This window comes from Astatotilapia calliptera, chromosome 7 (assembly GCF_900246225.1).
Source record: "Astatotilapia calliptera chromosome 7, fAstCal1.2, whole genome shotgun sequence".
NCBI lineage: Eukaryota > Metazoa > Chordata > Actinopteri > Cichliformes > Cichlidae > Astatotilapia > Astatotilapia calliptera.
Genome location: NC_039308.1, coordinates 43,114,391 through 43,139,156, shown reverse-complemented (window position 1 = coordinate 43,139,156; position 24,766 = coordinate 43,114,391). Strand labels below are relative to the sequence as shown.

General features: G+C 41.0%; 1 protein-coding gene across 4 annotated transcripts in view; it reads left to right on the top strand.

Annotated features, from left to right (window-relative positions):
• The window catches only part of cadps2 (Ca++-dependent secretion activator 2), a 186,005-nt gene that overhangs the window by 24,360 nt on the left and 136,879 nt on the right, over nucleotides 1-24,766 (top strand). For 3 of the 4 annotated variants that reach the window (XM_026174892.1, XM_026174894.1, XM_026174895.1), the window contains exons 3-9: nucleotides 6,674-7,006; nucleotides 11,019-11,099; nucleotides 11,219-11,449; nucleotides 11,858-11,979; nucleotides 13,236-13,347; nucleotides 18,869-19,008; nucleotides 24,126-24,192. In XM_026174892.1, coding sequence (XP_026030677.1) covers nucleotides 6,674-7,006; nucleotides 11,019-11,099; nucleotides 11,219-11,449; nucleotides 11,858-11,979; nucleotides 13,236-13,347; nucleotides 18,869-19,008; nucleotides 24,126-24,192 — 1,086 coding nt within the window. The remainder of the gene's footprint in view (nucleotides 1-6,673; nucleotides 7,007-11,018; nucleotides 11,100-11,218; nucleotides 11,450-11,857; nucleotides 11,980-13,235; nucleotides 13,348-18,868; nucleotides 19,009-24,125; nucleotides 24,193-24,766) is intronic. The other variant, XM_026174893.1, reaches the window with a different exon arrangement.

Genomic DNA, 24,766 nt, shown 5'->3' with positions numbered 1-24,766 from the left:
AATCCAGTAAACTTCTTTTCACTTCTCAAATATCACTGTGTGTGTCTCCTGTATGATATTTAACTGACATTTTTTTATTGTAACAACCAACGATTTATACAGGAAAATGATGTCTATTAACAAGGTTGCCCAAACTTCTGCATCCCACTGTATTAGTATATTTTGTCATTAGTATAATATGAAATAAATTCTACATGTGTCAAGTCGTGTGCCAACATTTGCTGTGTAGTAGAACTGAGACATTAGTCATTATAAAAATTTATTTGAAATAATGTTAAAATTCTCACACAGAAATACATTAAACATAAATATATAAAATATAAGTATTTACAGAGAGACAGGAATAAAAAGGACCAGCTGCTCTCCAGAGCAGGAACCAGGCTGAGGAGGAAATGCTCCATTGGAGACTGGTGTGGACTCTTCAGGGACACCAGGGTGGCCAGCTCCACCGCCGATGGACCGTCCTGGGACCCGTCCCTCATCTGCCTCGGAGCCGTCCTCCCCTGTGGGCCTGTAAAACAGCACAAAACACAAAGAAATGAGAAGGCTGCTACTAGATTTTAATTTCAACATTGAAAAAAACAAAAACAGGATATAATCAGATTGGTTGTAGATATTTATTAAAGGTCATCACAGGCAATCCCACCGACTAAAAAGGTATCAGTGCTTGCTGTACATATCTGTGGGTGCAGCAGCAGGAGCTCAGGGACTGGGGAGCCAGGAGAAGCAACAGGGGATGCTCTGCTGCAGAATCAGTTGGTTCTATCAATACAGTATTAAATGTTAACAGGTTGAATATAATAATCATAGAGTAGACAGTGGTCCCTCATTTATTGCAGCAGGGGTTCTCAGAATAACTAGCCCCTGGCCACGCACTTTATACACTGTTTTCCACACACACACATGAACATTGGTCACAGTTCTCACAATTGATTCTCAAAGTGCAAACCTTTGTAGATTGCAAAACGTAAACGTATTATTATGCCGTGTTTTGTCTTCATCTGCCTGCCACTTTCGTGCGCCTTTTTCCTTCGCGGTGCAGGTGTCTATTTCCGAATGAGGCTCATAGTTATGGGTGTTTTTGTGCTGTTTTTTCTATTGGACGTGATGGTTATCAAAACCAAACATGATAAATTTGGCAAGCGCAGGAGATTTGTCAATCAGGCTGCAGAATGCAATGCTGTCCGGTGCAAAAAAGAGAAAATGAAAATTAAGAAAAAAGAGGCAGTGACGGATGAACAGCGGGACCACTGTGTGCTGCTTTTTAATAAACAATAAAATATATTCTTAAATGACAACATGCCTAAAAGCAGAACGGTATTTGTATGTCAGTGGGAAAATAGCGGTGGCTTGCTAGCTTTTGTGCGGCTTCCCCGGGTCAGTGAAAACTTTAGAGAAAACTTGAGAAAAATGAATGAACTTACCAGGTTGCCCGATCTCTTTACATATCTTCCTCCAAGCTCGGTCCTTTATATTCCTGTCTCGGTACAGAAAGCAGCTGGTGTCGTATGGCTCCGGGTTGTTTGCTACGGCATTGATTAGCCTTCCTTCTATTGAAGAATAAAGGGCTTTGGCTGGATCTGCCCCTTTGAACTAGGTAACAGCCACGTCACCAGGCTCCTGATTGGTTGTCGCGGCGCGATTTGACGCTGGAGTTCAGATTTTTCCAACTCGAGCGGGGGACGCGAAACGCGTGTATGCACAAAATGCAACACATAAACTCACGCGCGTGTTTTTTTTCGCGAGTCAAACGCCTGAAACGCGCTACACTCACGCGCGTTTCAGGCGTTTTGGCGTTTTCGCGACGCAAATCTGCTTCCGAATTTTCGCGGGAGCCGCAATCGCGGGTCAGTGCGCCTTTCCATTGACTTTACATGTAAGCCTGACGCTCTGCCTGCCTCTATCGCGTTCGGTGTGAACACACCGTTACGTGTGCCCCCCAGGCAGGGTAACAAACCCACCCCAGACAGGCATCAAAGACTTCCTAGGCCCGTCAAACATGTCACATTCCTTGTACTCACCATACCCCCTGTCCAAACCCAAAGGAACAGGAAGGCTTGCAGCTAGGGCAATAGGATTCCCCTGTTTACCCCCCCCCCCCTCCCCAGAGCGGTCTCTTGCCAGGAGGATGGGACGATTCACCTTCCAATGACCAGACTCCTGACAATAATTACACACATCCCTGCCTGTTCCAGAATGATTAAATCACACAAGCCTTCAAAATTATTGACCCCGGAAGCCACACACCAGCGGTTAAAATGGTTCGTTATCTCCCTCACAAACTCCAAATGTGACCGAGCAACCTTCTTCTCCGGTGTCCTAAACCGTTGACGATAAGCTTCAGGGACCAACTCATACGCCTTCAACACAGCACAGTCCTTAACAGACTTGTACGTCAAACCATCACTGCCCAATGATGCATATGCCTCTTGCGCCCTCCCACACAACACACACTGCAAAAGCAGAATCCGTTCAGAATCTGACCACTTTCCTGCCTCTGCGACACGTTCAAACAAAGAAAAAGAAAAAACATCAGGGTCTTCCTCATTAAACTTAGGTAAGAGACGCAAATTGCTCACCATATCAGGAGATGACAAAGATGAACGCCCCTCATCCAACAAGACGTCCCCTGAAAGCTTACCCTCTTTAACCAAAGTTAAACGAGTATTCTGCAAATCTGTCTTTGCCTGCTCAGTCTCCCGTCGCAACCTTTCAATCTCCACCTGCTTGTCAGCCTCCAGTTTGTGTTTTTCCATGTCCATCTTCTGTTTCTCCAGCTCCAACTCTTGCTTTTCCTTTTCAAAAGAAATTTGCAATGACATCAGCTCCTTTTGCTGCTCAAAAGTCAAGTTTCCCGGAAAAACTCCCAATGGCACAGTTACTGGCTGACCAGTTTTCTGTTGCCCAGCCACCAAAACACCCTTTTCAACTAACTGCAACTTAACCGCAGATTTCACAGTATCTTTGCGACGTTTATCCCCAAGCCCACTCAAATCAAGATCATACTCATCTGCAACCTTCAACAGCTGGTCCTTAGTGCAGCGATCCAGGAAATCCTCACAAGGTGCAGCAACAAACTCCTCTATACCTGCCATGATGCTGCAAGGCTCAAAGAGTGCAGCAAAGGAAAGAGGAGGAAGAGAAAAAAAACAGCAGAAAACAAACAAGCAAAAAAACAGTGGTTCCCCAGGTCAAATCATGCCCCGAAAGACAAACATCTCTCGCTAAAGTGGAAATCTCCCCCTTACTAACCTGCCTACCCCAACTTGCCTACACCATAACCCTAGTCTTCATGCAGATTAGCGACAGGCTCTTTAAACACTCAACCCAGTAACCTGGTTAGGCCCCTAGCAAGCTGGGTACTCACCTGACAGCCCTGGAAGTGTCCCCGAGACGAATGCTCTAACCGCACACCACACAAAAAAAAACCAAACCAAAAAAACAAACCGAGTCCAAAAGGAACACGCTGCTGCACCTACAAAGGGAGACTCCACAAAACACTTACCACCCCAGAGAACCCTGCAATCACTGCTAAGAAGTCACACCTACTTGATGCCACATGAACCTGAGGCACCACACAAATCAAGCAACAAACCCACCATACTGAGACCAGATCCACATAACCAAAACCAAATCAGCAACCATCAAATCAAACCCAAATGGACGAGCCCCCACTTGTCACGAACCGGGCCGTACGGTCATGACAAAGAAAACCCCAGACGTGGTTAGGAATGTATTCCAAGCTGCTTTATTCTTTTAAAACAAATAAAACAGAAAAGAAACCCTACTGTCAAAAACAAACAGTGGTGTGTGTAATCAGTACCATCAGTAGTGTGTGAAGGAATGGATGAGTGGAAGATGATGCATGTAATAGTGTCAAAAGCAAAAACCAAACCTAACGCAGCCAGAGTCCAACCTGGTGTCTCAGAGCCAACTAAAACTATGCCCTAAAGGCTTTTTTTATATAGAGTCCTGGTACACTGGCCCAGGTGTTGCCAGTGTCACTGATTGTAAACGGGAACTCCACCTCTCCCATGCCTGCTAACAAGACACACATGAGCCAAAAGGAAGGCAGGGTGCAGTGGGTCATCACACTAATATAGAAATCAAATAACGGGCAATAAGACCTAAAGCAGTATGCTAAAATAAACTTCCATACAAATCACAAATGTATGCAAAGTACCGAAAATGATAATGACATGTTGACAACTGAAAATACAGGCACCAGTAACATGAGGAGGACTTGGACAGCTGAGAAGTCGAGGACATTGAAAAGTCTCTTGACTTCCTAATGGATGAAATCTTTACTCTCAATGTGCAACAGAAAATCATCACTGACAGTGTGGAGGAGGTAAAGCTCCTCCACATGCCAAATGCAGAGAAAGAGCATCATTGGATATCAGCATTAACGGGACCTCAGTTTGGTGTTTCACAAAGCTGCTGATTTCAGACCTGCAGAGCTTCTGTTTTAAACACTGAATGTAGTCAGCTCCATGAAGAGGACATGAGATTTTCTCTGACACAATTTAAACCTGATACAGGTCAAAGGTCATCACTTTTATGTTGAACTAAAAACTTTAATCTACAATTCTTCCAAACTGTGTTTTGCTAGTAGTGTAGAGCATAATATATATTTACACATATAACTTTCTACAGGAATGAGTACAAATTATATGTAAAGCAAGTCTCCATCACAGTGTTGATGAAATGCTGGGTTTATCCATTTTCGGGGGCAGGCCTATGGTGGAGCTTTTAAGATTTCCCTGTGAGGGAGCTGCTGGCGAAGATGAGTCCTTGATCCCTGCGATGAGCTTCAGCTTCAGTGTTCCTGATGTTTCTAAAATGATGCCTCTCTCAGTGGGTCAATAGAACATCTGGCACAGGACAGCTGTGATGAAAGAAAGGAAGTTTCTTTTAGATGCATTTTAGATGCATCCTTGTTCCAAAAATGAATGACTTGTTACTAATCAATCAATCAATTTATTTATAAGCACGTGTTTAAAAAAAAAACAAAACAACAAAAGCAAACAAAAAAAACAAACAGCACAGGTTGACCAAAGTGCTGTACAAAGTAGAACACACACACACCAACTAACCACGGGTTGACATAGTGTTTTTTTTTTTATTTGTTAATGTGGTGGATTTTTCCACTAGCAAGGTGAGCGCTGTGTTTAGAAAGTCCAATATTTATCACGTGTTCCTGCAGTAAATGTGACAACAGTACTTGCGAAAAATTATGTTGGAAATTCTTTTTTAGAACTCGAGTTTTTGTTGGCCTGTCAACACAATTTAAAAACTGGTATAGAGTTTGAAGTTTGCACTTTTAACGCAAATTAAAACTTTGGTCTCGGCGAGGCGCCGTCTGCTGATACGTCATCTTAAGTCTTGACAGTGTCGTTTTGATGCATTTGTCTTTAAAGACAAATGACTGGTCTAAAAAAAAAGTTATAGATCTAACACTATGTGAAGTTGGATTGAAGAAATAAAGTTTAAAGTTATAGCTTTCAGAGAATCTGTAGTGTCATCCTGTGCGAATACTAAATGACCTCACTAGGTTTGTTGGTCTGCTGTTGGTTGGTTTGGTTGCTGCTAACAGACTAATAGGCTTTGTATGTTTCTTACATAGCATGATCAGAAATCTTGATATCCATCAGCATGTCTGTAGGGAAATAGATGTATGTGATGGACAAAAACAGAGAAGGAGAAAACGACAAGAGCTGCTATACTTTTTGGAAACCTTATTTCCTTGTTTTTATTGAGAAATTCTTACCTCACTGATACTGATTCATATCAGTGGTGGTCAGAGGGCCCAGTGGCGCCAGTGTCCGGCAGCCTCGCCTCTGTCAGTGCGCCCCAGGGTGGCTGTGGCTACAATGTAGCTTGCCATCACCAGTGTGTGAATGTGTGTGTGAATGGGTGGATGACTGGATGTGTAAAGCGCTTTGGGGTCCTTAGGGACTAGTAAAAGCGCTATACAAATACAGGCCATTTACCATACTAGAAGTGAGAAAAAGTGAAATCCAAATATAAAGTGAAGGAACCTATACTAAGGAGTTGGGTTTTTTTTTTTTTTTGTTTGTTTGTTTTTTCAACATCCTGGACATCAGCACAAAGAACTGACCCTTGTGCTTTGGTAAGAAACCTGTTCATGTTTGTGGTAAACTGTTTGGATATGCTTGAGAATAGACAGACTGTTTAATTGCATAAAACTGCTGATTGGATCTCGTGGACATATGCTCTGTCAGCTGCTTGCCCTGGTTGGTTTGTCCAACTGACCAGGAGAAGTCCAACACAGAGGGACGGTGTTTATTTATTTATTTTTGCTCGTCCACTGAAACGCCAGTGCACCTGGCTCAAACAGGCTCTCCTCCACATGGTCCTTTATAAAGTGCTGTACAAATCCCAATATTTTAGCTAACAGGTGGATGTTCAGGTTTCAGTGCAGTTAGCCCACAATGACCAAGCTAAGGAGACAGAGAGCCCACTGCTAAGTCCAGCATTTGAAATCTTGGGCTTCAACTCTCATGTAAAATCTTTGGCTTGTTCCTGTTTCTTTTATTTAATGAATATTTCTGAATTGCAACATATGCTCTCCTCTGCTGAACTAGAAAAAATTATTCATGCATTTGTGTAATCGCGTTTAGACTATTGTAATGCCGTCTTTCCTTTGCAGGGCTTCCTAAAGAGTGAGCGTATTTCCCGGATGGTTCAGAGCGGTGGCTGTTCAGCTAATGACTTTCGTGAGGTTTTCAAGAAAAACATTGAGCGCCGTGTCCGCAGCCTTCCTGAGATCGATGGGCTGAGCAAAGAGACTGTGCTCAGTTCCTGGATTGCAAAGTATGATGCTATCTACAGAGGGGATGAGGACCTGTGGCGCCAACCACAGAGGGCACACCTAAGTGCTGTTTCAGAGCTCATCCTTAGTAAAGAGCAACTCTACGAGATGTTCCAGCAGATCCTCAATATCCGCAAGTTTGAGCACCAGCTGTTGTACAATGCCTGCCAGGTGAGCTGCTTGAGGGTGACCGTTACAGCCAGACACACAAACTGAATGCATAATAGTGAATACTTCAACGTCCATTGCTTAAATTTAAAGAGAAATCCTGTCTTCTTTTCTAATTATTTGCTAGACCTGCTTGATAGAAAATACTGAAATCAGTGGAAAGCCCCTAACCAACTTCTCTCAACAGTACATTTTTTTTTCTTCTGTGTGTCTTTTTTATAACACTTCTCAGTCCCTTTCAGATCAGGGTTTTTCTCCCTTTTACTTGTTTTGGCTGAAGGAGCAGCACCACCATGTTTTCCATTTCATATATTCTTCTAATTTCTATTCAGAATTTAAACATATTCCACGAGAATCAGAATATTATTCTGTTGTACAAATTGTTGTGTCCATACTTTAAATAAATAAATAAACCTAGAATCAGTTATACTGGCTCACTGTGGGGTAAAGAGTCAAAACTCACTATCTTTACTCTTATATTCATGGTGTGATCAGCTGACCTGTGCTGCTGTCTTTATACCACAGTATGTACTTCACCTATGTAAATGTAGAATTCTGTGAATTAATCTAAGCACTTTAAATCCAAACTCGTCCCTGCTACACTTGATGTAACCTAACTTTGACCATAAACACCACGGCCTCTGTGCAGCAATCCAACACAGTCCGTTACTGTAAGTTCACCACAGTATGGCAAGCAGTGTTGGTCAAGTTACTTGAAAAAAGTAATCAGTAACTAATTCCTGATTACTTCCCCAAAAAAGTAATCCTGTTACTTTACTGATTACTTATTTTCAAAAGTAATTAATTACTTAGTTACTTAGTTACTTTTTAAAAACACGATTTACAATCTGAATAGGTGATAAAGTGATAGATCTTTCAGCCCAATTCTACTTTTTCTGCATAATCCATCATACAAAATGTAATCAAATGGAAAAGTCTCTTTTTAAAACTTGTTTTATCAGTTTTAATCTTTTAACTTTATGCATCAAGCAAAAATTTAATTATATGCACCATTCTCTGACTGGAAGAAATTAGTTTAATATTTAAACCTATTTTCTGCACATTCCAGCACATGAAATAAAATATTTGTGTTTACACTCAGTCTTTCAAATAGATGCAAGTAAAACACAGCAGAAAATAAATAAAGTCAAAGACTAGCGGTCCTTTTGCTCTATTTTCACCTGTAAAGCAGGAGTGGGGTAGGCGGAGGTTTACCCTGGTGCAGGTGTGCCGCGACGGTCAGTTGAAGAATCCGCGAGTTTCTCTGTGAGTTTCCCATTACCTCGTTGCCCACTCGGTGCTTGTTTGGAAGTTTAGGGGTTTTTTTGCTGTAAAAAGAAGTTTTCTTCCCACGCACAACGGACACTAATGTTTTTGTCACTTTTTATGGAATCAAACTCAAAGTAAGGACAGTGCTTCCACGCTTTAAACGCTGCACGCTCATACTCTCTCCCGCACTTGATATATTATCCATTGTTGATCTGCACACAGCTGTTGTCACTAACGGCGCACTCGCTTACGTCACTGTCATGAGACATTCTCGCAGAAAATCATGGTTTTAGTAACGCAGTAACGCAGGGTTCCTACGGGAAAGTAACAGTAATCTAATTACCGATTTTGAAATAGTAATCCCTTACTTTACTCGTTACTTAAAAAAAATAATCGGATTACAGTAACGCGTTACAGCCCATCTCTGATGGCAAGCAAACCAGTTTATCCTGCACTAAGCTGCAGGATAAACAGAACAAAAATGCCGTTCCAGATCTTTTTGGCCCTGTTTAACCCCTGGGTATCAGAATCAGAATCAGAAAGGGTTTTATTGCCAAATGTTGAGCAGGTTTACAACATTAGGAAATTGCTGCGGTGCTTCAGTGCAAACATACTGTCATAAATTACGCTTAAATAGACATGAAAAAATAAATAAATAAATAAATAAAAATAAGAATAAGAATTAAAAGTGCTAAGTAGATAGATATATACATGATATATACATGAGTGCAGGTGGTGATCAGTGCAAACATGGAATGATGCAGTGAACACAGCGTAGGGTCATGTGTTAGTGGTGGGAACAGTCATACGGTTATTGTTCATGTGTCCAACAGCAGAGGGGAAGAAACTGTTCTTATGGGGAGCAGGTCAAACAGACTGTGTCCAGGGTGAGAAGGGTCAGCTGAGGTCCGAGCTGCACGCCCCAGTGTCCTGGAGGTGTACAGGTCCTGCAGAGATGGGAGTCTGCAGCCAATCACCTTCTCAGCAGAGCGCACAACACGCTGCAGTCTCTGTTTGTCCCTGATAGTGGCTCCAGCGTACCACACGGTGATGGAGGAGGTGAGGATGGACTCGATGATTGCAGTGTAGAATTGCATCATCGTCCGTGTTGGCAGGTTGAATTTCTTCAGCTGCCTCAGGAAGTGCATCCTCTGCTGGGCTTTCTTGATGACGGAGGTGATGGTGGGCTCCCACTTCAGGTCCTGGGTGATGGTGGTACCCAGGAAGCGGAATGAGTCCACAGAGGTGATGGGGGTGTCAGTCAGGATGATGGGGGGGAGTGGAGCTTTGTGCTTCCTGAAGTCCACAATAATCTCCACTGTCTTCTGGGCATTCAGCACCAGGTTGTTGTGGCTGCACCACTGGTATAGCGCTATAAATGGTGCATGAATTACATGTTTTTCCCTCTTTCATCAATTTGTATGTGATAAGCTAAGGTTAGTCATTAATATACTGAAACAACATGAGAATAGAGCAGCTGCGAGACAATTCTGCATTAATGAGTCAATGGTACGGAAGTGGAGGAAGCAAGAAGAATGAGTTGAGTAAAGTTTGACTTATTTGTTTTGTTTCACTTAATGCGCCTTATAATCTGGTGCGCCTTATGTATGGAAACAGACCTGTTCATCGACAGTGCGCCTTATGGTCTGGAAAATACGGTGTTTTGCTTTTTATTTCATTATGTCAGCTATGACATTTGTTTGACTCTGCTGAATAAAGTGTCTAATGAGCAGATTGTGAGCTCTCCTGTCAGTACCTCTAATCAGATTTGAATGTAACCACAGACAACAGGAATTCAAAGTAGCACTGAACAATGTGATTAACTTGTTGTATTGAGAAAACAAAACAAACAAACAAAAAAGCCTCCTGCACCCTGAAAGTCCATAAAACGCACAAACTCATTCATTCATGTCTGTATCATAAATCTTAAGATTATAAGATTAAGATTGGGGTTTATAGATTGGTTCAATCATTGGAGCCATTTAAAAATAAATAAATAACAATAAATAGGATGATTAAAGGAAAATAACATCTGCACACTTCTGCACACATCTAGTGACGTTTCGAGCACACCTGCTTTTCATTAGACAATGAAACACCAAGCAGCACCATCTTAAATAAACTGTGAACAGTTGACAGTCAACAACTTCCAATCAAGAACCAAATATTTTATTGGACAAACAACAAGTGAAAAATCATCATTGACAGATTTTTCACTTGCGTGTCTGTTGTTTGGCCTACATAACATCTGACAATGTTGTATGTTGACTAACATTAGTTTTTAAAGGTGTATATTAAAAACAAACAAACATTGCATGCATGATAAGGAGCTTCCTTGTTTTGATGTCAGGGGTTTGATCTCCACTTTCAGCCAGTCGATTATCCCAGCAGGGTATCTGACGACTAGCAGGGACGTAGGTGTTTATTGCCTGGACCTTGTTCTTCCCATTTAACTGACTCCTCTGGACTTGCCTCACTTTCTGCAAGTATTTGGTGGTTGTTGTTTTCCTACTGGCCTCTTCATGGTGTGTGTGTGTGTGTGTGTGTGTGCGTGTGTGTGTGCGTGCGTGCGTGCGTGCGTGCGTGCGTGGTATGTTTTTCACAGGCTTGACATCCTGCTGAAACTCTCACATCCTCACCCCTCAGCTGCTGACTGGTTGTATGTCAGAGAATTTCACTTTTCACTGGACAGTTAGTGACAATCTTTTTTTTTTTTTTTTTTTTTTTTTCCTCCCTTCTTTTTCAGCTCGATAGCATGGATGAACAGGCAGCTCAGATCCGTAGAGAGCTGGATGGCAGGTTACAGTTGGCCGAAAAGATTGCCAAGGTACTAACTGATTACTTGCATCCAGAAAATGTCACATGACTTCTATTTCCTGAAAGATACACATCCAATGTTGATGTTTACGTTAAGATGAACTTTAATGTATGTTGTGTTTCCTTCAGGAACGGAAATACCCAAAGTTTGTCTCTGCTGATATGGAGGCTCTGTATGTGGAGGAGCTGCGATCATCTGTCAACCTACTGATGGCAAATTTGGAGAGTCTGCCTGTGTCTAAAGGAGGTCCAGACTTCAAACAGAAGCTCAAACGCTCCACTGTAAATAACTCCTTTCTAGATCTTGGAGATGAGGGAGATCTGTCTAAGTCGGACATCGTCTTGTCTTTCACTCTGGAGGTGTGTTTGGGTTTATAGAAATGTCTGCTGGTAACTTGCTCACAAAATACAGTGCTGTGAAAATGTATTTGCCCCCTTCACTATTTATTATGCTTGTGACAAACATGCAAAAAAATATTTTGGATCATTTAACACATTTTAATTTTTTTTAGACAAAGATGACCTGAGTAGATTAAAATTCTTTTTTAATTGTATGATTTGAAATCCAGGTAATCCTAGCATACTTCATGGCCTGTAGTTCATTCATTCAAAACTCTTCCAGCTGGGTGTGTTTCCTCTTTCTGTTACCTCTTCAAAGAGAAAGTGTCAGTGGTAAAAGCTGGGGATGTGAATGGGTTACTCTGGGTTGAAAACTGAGTTTGTTTGTTGTTCTGTTTGTTGGTGCCAAACCTCTGTTGATTTTCTCAGATTGTAATCATGGAGGTCCAGGGCCTGAAGTCAGTGGCCCCAGACCGTATGGTTTACTGTACCATGGAGGTAGAAGGAGAAGAAAAGCTACAGACCGACCAAGTAGAAGCCTCAAGACCACAGTGAGTTAATCTTCCTGATCTGTTCAGACCAGGGGTGGGCAATTATTTTTTACCAAGGGACCACATGAGAAATTGTGACTGTTGTGGAGGTCTGCAGCAGTAAGCTGAACTCAGTCCTGCTCCATGTTATTTCATCTCCTGTTGAACTTATTTCTCTCTTATTACTGTCTTATTACTCTCTTGGGAAAATGATTTGCCCACATTTGATTTAGACTGTTTAGAATACCCAAATCTCAGTTTTGACCACCCAAGTTTGTGAATGTTATAACCTGAGAACAAAGGAGTTTCAAACTGATACCACAGGTATATCTAAAAGTCTTGGACAGTTCAGTGACCTCGACCTCATGGTCAAGGAAAATTTTGTGAATGCGATAACTTGAGAAGGGAAGAGATAAAAGAGAAGGGGACAAATTGCTGTACAGTCCCATATACAGTGGGACTAACTACTTCAGGCTAAACTCATAATTCCAGCTTCTAATCTTTAAGTGTCAATTTTAGCCGCACAGTTTGTTGGCCCATTAATAAAACGGGCTGATACTATCCCAGGCAGAATTTTGTTAGAATATTCTTTTCAATTTAATTTCATAGTAAAGGGTTGAGGGGAAATTACAGCAGGAGACCAACCAAGTTTATTCAGTTCAGGTCGGAACCAAAATGAATGAAAAAAGGGAGAAACCCAGACAGACTGGAGCAATAAAAGTCATGCTATGCAGATTAATGACCACCTAGACAAGATGGAACATGCAGAATTTTGTTTTTGTAGAAAAATATGTACAATAATTATAACCTCTAGGACTGAATTTGAAGCCAGTTGAAGGAGAAGTCCCCCAAAACACTCCAAAAATGAGTACATTCCAGTGAATTTCAATGTTAAAATTTCTAATTATGTCTAATTTTACAGTTGCTTCTTTAAAAACAAATATTTCTATGAGTTCCATAAGGTGGTGGATTAAAAAAAATGTAACTAGTTGAAATCTCATATAACCTTAAAATTTTCTCTATTATGGAGGTGGTTGCTTTGACTAACAGGCATTTTTAATACAATTGTCTGCCAAATAATGTGACTTGCTGTGCGGTTAGCAGCCAAAGCAGTACCAAGATGGTGTGGTAGTAGAACATACAGTGGTGAGGCAGCAAAAAGGCTGCTAATGTTAGCTCGAGTTAAATCCGTTTATCTTCAATTCCTCCCTGTCCCAGTGTCAACAGCAGTGCCAACCTACAATTTTACAAATCATTAAAATTCTCATGTCTTTCAGGTGGGGGACTCAGGGGGACTTCACCACAACTCACCCTCTGCCTTCAGTTAAAGTGAAGCTCTTCCTAGAGAGCACCAGGGTCTTAGCTTTGGATGACAAGGAGCTGGGCAAGGTGAATAAATCTATTATTCTGGTTTATTAAAGTCTATTTAGTGTATAATGTTTAGTAGATAATATTTACTTGTTTAGAAAAGTTCTCTATATAAAGATAATTAACTACATTCAAATGATCAAAATGAAAATAACTGTGTAATTTAGTCTGCATTAGTTACATAGTGATATAAGATGGCGCCGGTGAGGTCGGCTGCCGTCACGACTGCTCCGACCACTTTTTCTTTGTCTTTGTTTTTTAAGTTAGTTTTCAGCGTTTCTAAATCGGCAAAATCATCACCATTGGGTACATTAGGTATGACAGTGACACTCTTGTTTCTATTGGTATACAATGTACTCACAATTCGAAGTTTTTAACTCCGGATCCGAGCTGGCCGAGTGAGATCTCGAGGGAGAACAAAGGGAAGCGGCGGCGGCCTAGAGGGAAGCGAGCCGGCGTCAGGAACAGGCTGAGAGCTCGTGCACACCGCACACCTCTGCCTAGCATCCTGCTCGCCAACGTCCAGTCACTGGAGAACAAGCTTGACGACCTCAGGGCCAGGATAAAGTTCCAGAGAGACATTCGGGACTGCAATCTCCTCTGCTTCACCGAGACATGGCTGAACCCAGCGGTGCCGGACCACGCCATCCAGCCGGCCGAGTTCTTCTCGGTTCACCACATGGACAGGACACGGGACTCGGGGAAGTCAAGGGGAGGCGGCGTGTGTTTAATGGTGAACAACAACTGGTGCAACAGTGCGAACGTTGTTCCTCTCACACGCTCCTGCACACCAAATCTGGAACTACTGTCCATCATGTGTCGTCCTTTTTATCTACCTCGGGAATTTACATCGGTCATTGTAAGTGCCGTTTATATTCCACCACAAGCGGACACGGTCACCGCCTTATGCGAGCTGCATGAGGCACTCACACAGCACCAGACACAACACCGGGACGCTGCGCTTATTGTGACGGGGGACTTTAATAGCGCCAACCTCAAACGCGCAGCGCCGAACTTTTATCAACACATCACCTGCCCCACCAGGGGTGAAAGGACACTGGACCACTGCTACACTACGGTCAAGGACGGCTACAAGGCACAATCCCGCCCCCCGTTTGGCAAATCTGATCACGCCACCATCTTCCTCATGCCAAAATACAAACAAAGGCTGAAACAGGAAGTTCCGGTTCAGAGGAAGGTCGCGCGCTGGACGGATCAATCGGTGGCCGCGTTACAGGACGCACTCGATGACGCAGACTGGGGCATGTTCAGAAACAGCTCCGACGATGACGTCAACGTGTTTACGGAAGCGGTTGTGGGATTCATCGGGAAACTAGCGGATGATACCGTGGAGACAAAGGCTATCACAACGTTTCCCAACCAGAAGCCGTGGGTGGATAAAACCATCCGCGACGCTCTGAGATCCCGCACCGCTGCCTACAACACGGGACTCATGACGGGGGACATGGACCCGTACAAAGCCGCGTCATATAACGTGCGGAGGGCGGTGAAAGAGGCGAAGCAGCGCTACGGGAGGAAACTAGAGTCACAACTCCAACAGAGTGACTCTAGGAGCCTGTGGCGGGGACTAAGGACAATAACGGACTATAAAGCACCAACAACCGGTATGACGAACGCGGCCGTGACTCTGGCAGACGAGCTGAACACTTTCTATGCTCGCTTTGAGGCTGCAGCTAAGGACTCCAACGATGCTAGTGTTAGCGGCGCTAACGGCTGCAGACAGGAAGATACTGCCAGCACCGGAAACGTGCTCGTCATCTCCGAGCATGAAGTAAGGAGAGCCTTCAAGAGAGTGAACACCAGGAAAGCAGCAGGACCAGACGGCATCCCAGGTCGTATTCTAAGAGACTGCGCATACCAGCTAGCTCCTGTGTTCACTGAGATATTCAACATCTCTTTATCTCAGTCGGTGATCCCCACATGCTTCAAAGAGTCCATCATTGTTCCTGTCCCGAAGAAACCCCACCCTGCTTCTCTCAATGACTATCGCCCTGTAGCCCTCACCTCAGTAGTGATGAAGTGCTTTGAACGCCTGGTCAGAGACTTCATCATTTCTTCACTACCAGACACACTGGACCCACTACAGTTCGCTTACCGTCCAAATCGTTCCACAGACGATGCCATCTCTCATCTCCTCCACACATCACTCACTTGGACACTAGAAGGGGGAATTATGTTAAAATGCTCTTCATAGACTACAGCTCTGCATTTAATACCATAATTCCCTCCACACTCACCACCAAGCTGGAGCATCTGGGACTCAGCTCATCTATGTGTCAGTGGATCTCCAACTTACTAACTGGCAGACCACAGGCAGTAAGGATGGGCGGACATGTCTCAGCCTCCACCACTCTCAGCACTGGAGCCCCCCAGGGGTGTGTTCTGAGCCCCCTGCTGTACTCTTTGTACACATATGACTGTGTGGCCACTACCAGCTCCACCACCATCATCAAGTTTGCTGACGACACCGTCGTGGTGGGCCTGATCTCTGATAACAACGAGACGGCCTACGTGAAGGAGATTAGGAATCTGGAGAACTGGTGCCAGAGGAACAACCTTCTAAACGTCAGTAAGACAAAGGAGCTGATAGTGGACTTCAGCACTAAGCAGGAGAGGAACTACCAGACCCCCGTCATCAACGAGTGCCCAGTGGAGAGAGTGGACAGCTTCAAATACCTCGGAGTTCACATCACGCAGGACCTGTCATGGTCCTGTCACATCAACACCGTGGTGAAAAAGGCCCGACAGCGTCTCTACCACCTCAGACGCTTGAGAGACTTCCAACTGCCCTCCAAGGTGCTCAGGAACTTTTACTCCTGCACCATAGAGAGCATCCTGGCGGGAAACATCTTAACCGAGCTCCCTGACCTGCACTCAATCTACAGCAGGCGGTGCTGGACCAAGGCCAGGAAGATCGTGAAGGACCTCAGCCATCCCAACAACAGACTGTTCTCTCTGTTGAGGTCAGGAAAGCGATTCCGCTCCCTGAAGACCAACACAGAGAGACTGAGGAGGAGCTTCTTCCCGCAGGCGATACGGTCTCTCAATCACACCACCACACAGTACTGACCCACACATATGGTTCTTACACACACTGGACTTTCTGGACTTTGGTTTTGCACAACACTGGTCACTATATTCTTCATTTCCGGTTAATACTTGTACAGCTGCTGTTATTGTGTATATATTTATTTATATTTAGATTTCTTCATACATTCTTATATAGTTCTATATTGTGTATTTTGTTGTACAGTTATTTTATTTTCAACTTTAATTTATATATTTTATCTTATTCTTCCCAGTTAAATTTACCCTTCATTCTAATTTGTGTTGTACAGTTATTTCATTTTTAACCTTAATTTATATTTTATTCCTTCCTAGTTAAATTTACCCTTTTTAATTTTTCATATTTATTTCCTATCTTATTCATAGCCTTTTCCTTTTTTGTTTTCTTTAGGTCACGAGCAGTTGTCCAAGCATTTCACTACATATCGTACTGTGTATGACTGTGTACGTGACAAATAAAAATTTGAATTTGAATTTGAATACATTGTCATTTTAGGCGTAGTGTTATTGATAATAAATGTGACTTTAGATACAACATTTCTTCAATTTCATTTCTCTGTTGTGAGTTTTTTTTTTTTTAATTTCCAGACTTCGATAATGAATTGATATTTTTCTCCAGGTTGTCCACATTTATAAATGAGTATCGTGTGAAAGTTGTTTGAAACTTTGATACAACCTTAATGTTGTATCAAAGATGGTTTTTTTGCTCAGAAACTTGGGTGACTGCTAAGTGAACCAGATACTTTTTTTTTTTTTCTTTTTTTTTAACCCTTTGACCACAATGGGCTGATTGGGTAATGTTGTCACCCTGCTGGGCAGCGGATGGGCAGGCAACATGGACACCCAAGATTGTGAATACGGTAACTTGAGAACAAAGTGATGTAGAATTTTGAAATTGGTACCACAGGTGTATCTGTTAGAGGGCTGTGGGTACCAAGACTTCCCAAGACGTCTTCTGACAATCAGAAATTGAAGAAACACTAGACATGGGGGGAAAAAGTCCAGTTACCTAGCACTATAACTGATAAGTCCGTACAAGATCAGAATAATTTCAGAGGTCATGAAAAATTTGTTTGGAGGAAAGGAATCCATCAGTGAAGGTTTAGAGAATTTGATTGGCAGGTGAGACAACTCGAAGTTCTAAAAGCTTCAGATGTTATTTGTAATTTTCACACATATCTACAAGATCCAAACATGTTGTTGTTGTATACAAGTTCAATCCCGATTAAGCTGAATTCACAGTTCATTGTGTGTATGGAGGAGATAATTGAAGGTCAGGGAAGTCAAAGCACAGTGAAAACAATGACTGACAGTTGCTGGTTGGAAGTTTCTTATTTCTTCCAGACTATATGAATGAAACGTCTTACTGCATGAGAGCAGCTGTGATTGGTACATGCAAGCATGTGGTCAGGTGCCGATTTAGGGAATGCTTGATTTGCGTTTCCTTCCTGTTCTATTGATGAAGCATGTGATTTCAATACTGCTTGAACATATTCATTTAATTTTGGGAAGTCGAAACAACAATCAAGATTAAAATTTTAATATTTAGTGTAGCCCAAAGAACTAATACGGTCTCATATGTTAAGGGATTTCATGAAAAAATAGTGTAAGGTTTTTTTATAACTCCAAAACAAAAGGCCAGACGGACCAGGGAACAACTTAATTGTTGGCGAGGATGTGGTCATTGTTTGGCAGACCACTTGTCTTCTGAAGCTGTTCCATTCTTAGTAAAAAATAAAGACACTATAACAAGGTATTGGCAAAAATAGTCAAAAATGAACAGAGTACTCTTTGATCCAATGTGAACGGCTCATCTCACAGAAAACAATGGGAAGAACCACTTATTTCCTCTGCACAAAGCATTTATAGCTTGTCATCCTTTCTACCGCCTCTCTTCTCTTACTGGACCTTATATCTTCTGAGATGACAACTAGCATCATGCACGGTGACATCCAACCACACAGTCCAGCCACACTTTATCATCCTCTCTCCATTTGACTTACACATACACACTTTAAAATCAAATGTTCTTTTATTCACTTACATAGGAATACTTTCTTTTACCTTTTTCTTTAAATCTCTGGGTTTGCTCATCACAATATACTCTTATTAAATCATACATTCAAAAGGTCAGACATTGTTTTACATGAGTTGCTCCTTGGTGTCACTCACTCACACATCCTCATCTTTTTCTCATAACCACTCTCTCACAGCCTCCGAAGTTATCTTTGCATCACACAACTTATCAATTACTTTGAATCGAACCACAATTTACAAAAACATTATGCTTTAATAAATAAGACTCAAGACCATAAATTTAGTAGGAACTGTTAAATAGGTCTTTACTGCGGTTTTAGGTCAGGAAGCTGAGGGCTATTTTCCCATAGACATTATACTTTTTTTTTTGTTTGTTTGTTTTTTTTCCCTGATCTATTTCTCCATTCCTCCCTCTCAGGTAATCCTGAACCCGACTACCAATGGACCAAAGCACACAGAGTTCCATCGTATGATTGTCCCCAAGAACAGCCAGGACACAGAGCTGAAAATCAAACTGGCTGTCCGCATGGACAAACCTCCCAACATGAAGCACAGCGGGTGAGTCACATGCTACATCCTGTTTCTTTTTTCTTTTTTGGCGGGCGCGGTTTCAGTTGGGTTTTTTTCCCCAAAGTTTTTTACTTCAGTGCTTGACAGTTGGATAGCAAAGAGGTCACAGCCCAGCCCAAGTTTGTAAATGTAATAACTCAAGAAGGAAGTGACTTGACACCATAGGTCTGTCTACGAAAAATCTCTGACAAGTTCAATTCTCGATCTTGTGAATGCGAAAACTTGAGACGGGAGTCACCTAGGATTTTCAAAATCATACCAACATGTTTAGTGAAACATTCGAACCCTGATGACCTTGACATCAGAAGTCAAGTTTTCTGAGGAGGATTTTGAAATTGGAATCATAGGTTTATTTCCTAGGAGACTGAGGGTGATCACTGTAGGCTTACGTCCTTCTTCTCTATGGAAATAAAACAGTTGCGGCTCGGAGTGTTAAAAAAAAAAAAAAAAAAAAAAAATCCAAAATATATTTTCTGCAGTATAGTAGAGTTGTGCTGTGGCGTGTTTGTAACAAACAAACAAATGGAGTAGTTTGTGGTTAAAGATGGACTAAGGTTTTGTCTTTGTTGTTGTTTTTTTAAATCTATTATTTATTTCTCCTTTCTTTAATGTCTGTTAACTCTGTGACGGCAGCACCTGAGTCCACAACAAATTTCCCTAAGGGGACAATAAAGTATATCAAGTAATTGGTTTCAGGCAGCAGTGTCTGAGGTTTGCCATTGTACAAAACACTTGCAGAATTTAATCAGGAATACTGCCACATTCCACATTGGGATAAATAGATTTTAAAGAAATATCACATTGCTATGCTTTGTTCTTTCTTTCTGGACATAAGTCACAAATGTTCACATACGTTCATTGAGGAAGGTTTTATTTTGCTTTTTTATCAGCACTTTTTAGCCTGGTTGGTTTTCTCAATGGCAGCTAAAATTAGAATCACTATTCTTTTAAAATATTTCTGTGTAAGACCTGTTTGAGTTGTTACTGTGTAGTTTTTATTTTAACCAGAAGATGGAAGCAAATTCTAATTTTCCAGCCTGCAAGTGTTGCTGAGAGAAATATTTATTTTCTTTTAACATTTCATGTCTCAATTGAAGAGTTCATTTTTTTAAAATATATTGTATGGAGTCAGGTTTTTTTTTCCTTCAAAATTTACAGTAATAATTAGAATTGGTTTTAAACTAACAGTTTTAAATTCAAATTTCCTTGGAAAAGATGATGCAGAGTCTATGGTCTCAGCAGTTTTCAGTGTTTCCACTCTTTGTGGAAAACAAACAAAAAACAAACAATCCGGTGGACAATCTGACTTCATGTAACTAAATTCTGCTGTATTTTCAGTAAGACGAGAGGAATGAGTCACACCTCTCATTTTGACTCATGGTTTATGACTCAGGCAGAAACGTGGTTTGTCTAAAAATTCTAAGGTCTGTGTTTGTTTTCCAATTCCTTGGGCGAGATACTGAACCCTAAGTTGCTCGTGATGTATCCTTCAAATTTTAGGCACTTAGGTTTAGAAGAAGCGCTTGTATGAATGTGTATGTGAATGAGTCTTGTGTATGAATGAGCCTCACACATCTAATGAGCCTCCCGCAGGAGCTGACAAACGGTTCTGTTCATTACTGTAACAATGTGGGAGTCGGGCAGTTTTAATAATTGACTGGCTGGTTGGTAACTGCACTCCATCTGTAGCCTTCTTGGTTTACACAAGGGGTCAGTATCGGTCTCTCTGTTACTTCTGCCTCTCTGGTCCATGTTCAGCTCTTCTCTTTGTTGGTTTTCTGGCATTTGATTTATTAAGGGTTGTGCTGTGCCTGCTGCTTTGATGCTGTTCCACCAACTGAGGTCAATGTCTTACATGCTGCATTTCTGAGTTTTACCTATAAGATTATCAAAATAACTCCACACATGTCAATGAAATGAGTCCAACTGAAGCATTTCATTACTTCTCTTATAGCAAAGAAAATATATAAAAATAGAAAACTTATTCTGTTAAAAGACATTTTGCATTTGGCAGTGTTTGTGGGCTTAGGTTCAAACTGTAGAAAAAAACAAAACAGTAAAAAAGTAGTCAAAGTGAATTAAACTCGATTAGGAGACCAACAGATGCAAAAACACATTTGATGGTCAAAATAAAACGGGCAGGGAAACAAAATGGAAATACTTTATTTAAATCCACAAACGTTGATTCTGTTCATCTGGACGTAGCGTTTTCTTTATTTCAAATGTGTTTTTGTATTTTATGTGAACAGTAGAAGAAAACCAGCAGTCTACACTCATTTATCATAAATATGATTCGGTCTTGTCTTAAAGTCCAATGTTTGACTGTGTGTGTGTGTGTGCATGTGTGTGCATGTGTGTGCATGCGCGCGAGTGTGTGTGTTTGTGTGTGTGTGTGTGTGTGTGTGTGTGTGCGCGCGCGTGTGTGTGTGTGTGTGTGCGCGCGCGTGTGTGTGTGTGTGAGAGAACAAAGTTGTTTTATGAAAAATGTCGCTTTGCTCAGATTCTCCCAGTGAAACCGATTCATTTGCTAAAATCTCATTTTCTCATAATCTAACATTCATTATTTTATGGCAGATATTTGTTTTTATCTGTCATTTGTTACAAACAAATATAAGTTGACCGTAGGCATCTATGTTAGTTTTAAAACATGAACGCATCATTTTCCAAAAATGTTTTTTTCTTATTTTAACAAGGAAATGTCTTCGTATTCTCCACATCACTATAAATTGTATTGTGTGAAACAGTACTGATTAATTACGAACTATAAATAACTGACACTTTTTATTTAAATAAGAAGAATCATCTCTCCAGGAGGCAAAGTATCTCTTTTTTTATTTGTGCTGAAATAAATGAAGTCTATTACAAACTCAGTAATACTGCTGCGGATAATCTGTTCTATTACTTTGTCTTAAAGTATGTCTTTTTTTCTTACAATTTTTAAAATCGCAGCCAATCTGCTACGGTTATAACCAGATTTAGACACAAAAACTTTCTTCATTGTTGTAACATCGGTTCTTTTATTTCAAACAAATGGTGCCTAATATATAAATGCAATGAGAAACACTGTAGTTGCTCAGTGTGTCGACAGACTTTAAAACCCTCAGAGTCTAAATGTCTGGCTAAATGACCAGTTTAAGATGGATGTTTTTGTGCTGTGAGGACTGTTAAATGTCTGCAGTGAACTTTTTGGCATCAACCGTCCATCTCTTTGGATCCTTGCAGCTGAAGGATGTTTGAAACAGCAGGAAGGAGCAGGACCAGCAACCAAATAATTTACACAAGTGGCTGGCGAACAGTGCCACATGTTAACCTGGAGTCATGCAGAATGGCCCAGATTCTCCATCCAGACACACCACAGCCTTGACTGGAGGCCTTTTCTTTAAGGGCAGGCATCAGGGCTGAAGAAAGAGGTCTCGCCATGGATTGATTTTCCTCACTTGCACTTGCCTGTATCCCACGCTTTAGGAGGCCCAGGAGCAGCCATTGATTGAGAGGCCATGCTGGTTATTCTTCCATTTTGAGCTGCTGCTGTTGTCATGGCCTCTTTCAGCTCAAAACTCATTACTTTAGTTTCACTTTAGATAAAAAATAATTGTTACTAATAATTTGGTGTCATATTGGGATATGAGACACAATAAAAATAATATCAAAATAATGATTTGGTACAAAGAGGCTCACAAAAGCTTGTAAATATTTTAAATGTAAATGTAGTTTTTGTTCTTTTATGTTTTGTTCTTCTTGGGGTGGGTTGCATTAAAACAGTATACTAACCTTTTATCTGAAGCAGGAGGCAAATGAATATTTCAAGCAAAACGTTGAAAACAATTTCTCCTGAAGTTATGCATTTCTATACTTGGTTTTTTGTCATTTGTACCTACAAGCTTCAAGAACAGTAATAGTAACCAGTTTTTCCTTCATTTATTGGTGAATTGTAAGACGACACTGCCCACACCCAAGGCAGCAGTCCAAAATCCAAAGAGTGATTGACTTTAAAGGTTAGGCGTTTATCAAAATTAATGCATTTGACATTCGAATTTATTAAACTACAAGAAAAGAAAATAAGTATGCTCTTTTATTTTAGAAAATACAAAAACTCCTGTGGAGCTCCACAAATCCATTTCACATTTGACAAAACAGTCTTTCCTCAGGACCCCTTTAGTGGCTCTTCTGGATCTTTCAATGGTATTGCATGATCTTTATCAGCTGCTGGAAATCTTCAAAAGCTTTTTAACTCTTCAGTGTGAGACTTGGGTTGCTGTTTGAATTAGAGATGACAAACTATATGTCAAATATTTTGAAAGTGCATCCTGTAGGCCAGTAGCAGCCCTCGGTAACATTTTGTACATGATAGATGGACTGGTTCCTATATAGCGCTTTTCTACTCTGAGCACTAAAAGCACTTGTGTGGTGTGTGTGGGCATGAAAAAGAAAGAAAGAGTAAACCATAACACTCTGTAAAGTAGGACTTCTCAAAATGTTACTGAAATTGTTGGTGAGCACAAAACCCGATGAACCGAATTCTACAGACCATTTAAAGAACAAGAGTAATAAGAGTTTCTACTACTTATAAGGAAAAAAGTAATTTTGCTTGTTTTTGTGATTTAGAGGACCACATACATTTTTAAAAATCCACTGCAACCACAGTTCATCAGGCAAAATGCCTCAGAGTATTTTCTTATTCTCAAGAATATCTTTATTTAATTTGAGCAGAGTCTGTGAGTCAGTTTAAGAGATAAGTGGCTTAAGTTTTATGCAAATTTCTCACCTTGGAAAAAATATTTTCTACATGATTTAATAGTAAAACTGACAAATTGGGTTAAATAGTTTAAAATGGATGTAAATCCATTTTAGGCAGGACTATTACATATGATTAATTTATTTGTAACTATTCCAACTGCTTTAAGTACCCATCAGAATAACTAATCTAGTCTCATTTTAGCCAGCTTATTTAGCTAGCTAAAATGAGACGTATATAAATGGGTAAAATGAGTGAGTCATCTGTTAAATTAGTGTGTGAAACACAGTATCGTACATGCGGTTCACTTCAGGAAAAAATGTTTTTTAAAAAAGCAATCAGTAACTCACTGTCTTTCTTTGTGCTTCAGATACCTGTACGCTATGGGGCAGAGGGTCTGGAAACGCTGGAAAAAAAGATATTTTGTTCTTGTCCAGGTATGAAACTGGTGAGACGCTGCTCAGATGAATTTGTAAGCTGTGACTGATATGGACAGAGGTGTAATACAGCAGCAGCAAAGTGTTGACATTTGAAGGATCTGATTCAGGCAGCGTTTTGGTAGGACGCAGCAGTCACATATGAAAGCTTCGGCCTTCATAGGAAACCGGTTGTCTCAATTCCTTTGACACTTTTTTTTTTTTCAACTTAAGCTGACATTAACTTTCTGAGCATTAGAGGCACATGGGGCAGATTCTTGCAAATCTACCCCATGCTTTTGTGACAGCCAACCCCCACGAGCTTGTAACGTCCTCAGATACTGTTTCTCTGCACCTGGAATCAAATGTTTAACGGCTGTTCATATTTAATGACGACTGGTAGTAAGACACTGTGTAGCCAAAGTGGACACAATGACATTGCCCACTGATTTGTGAAGACTTGAGTTTGCTTTTACCGTCTTTCTGAAATCAGATGTGACAGTCAGAATATGTCATAATCTTAACAAGTTCACATGATTCATATTTAACAGTCATTGCGTAGCCCTAACACTAAATTTTACATTTTTTTAGCACA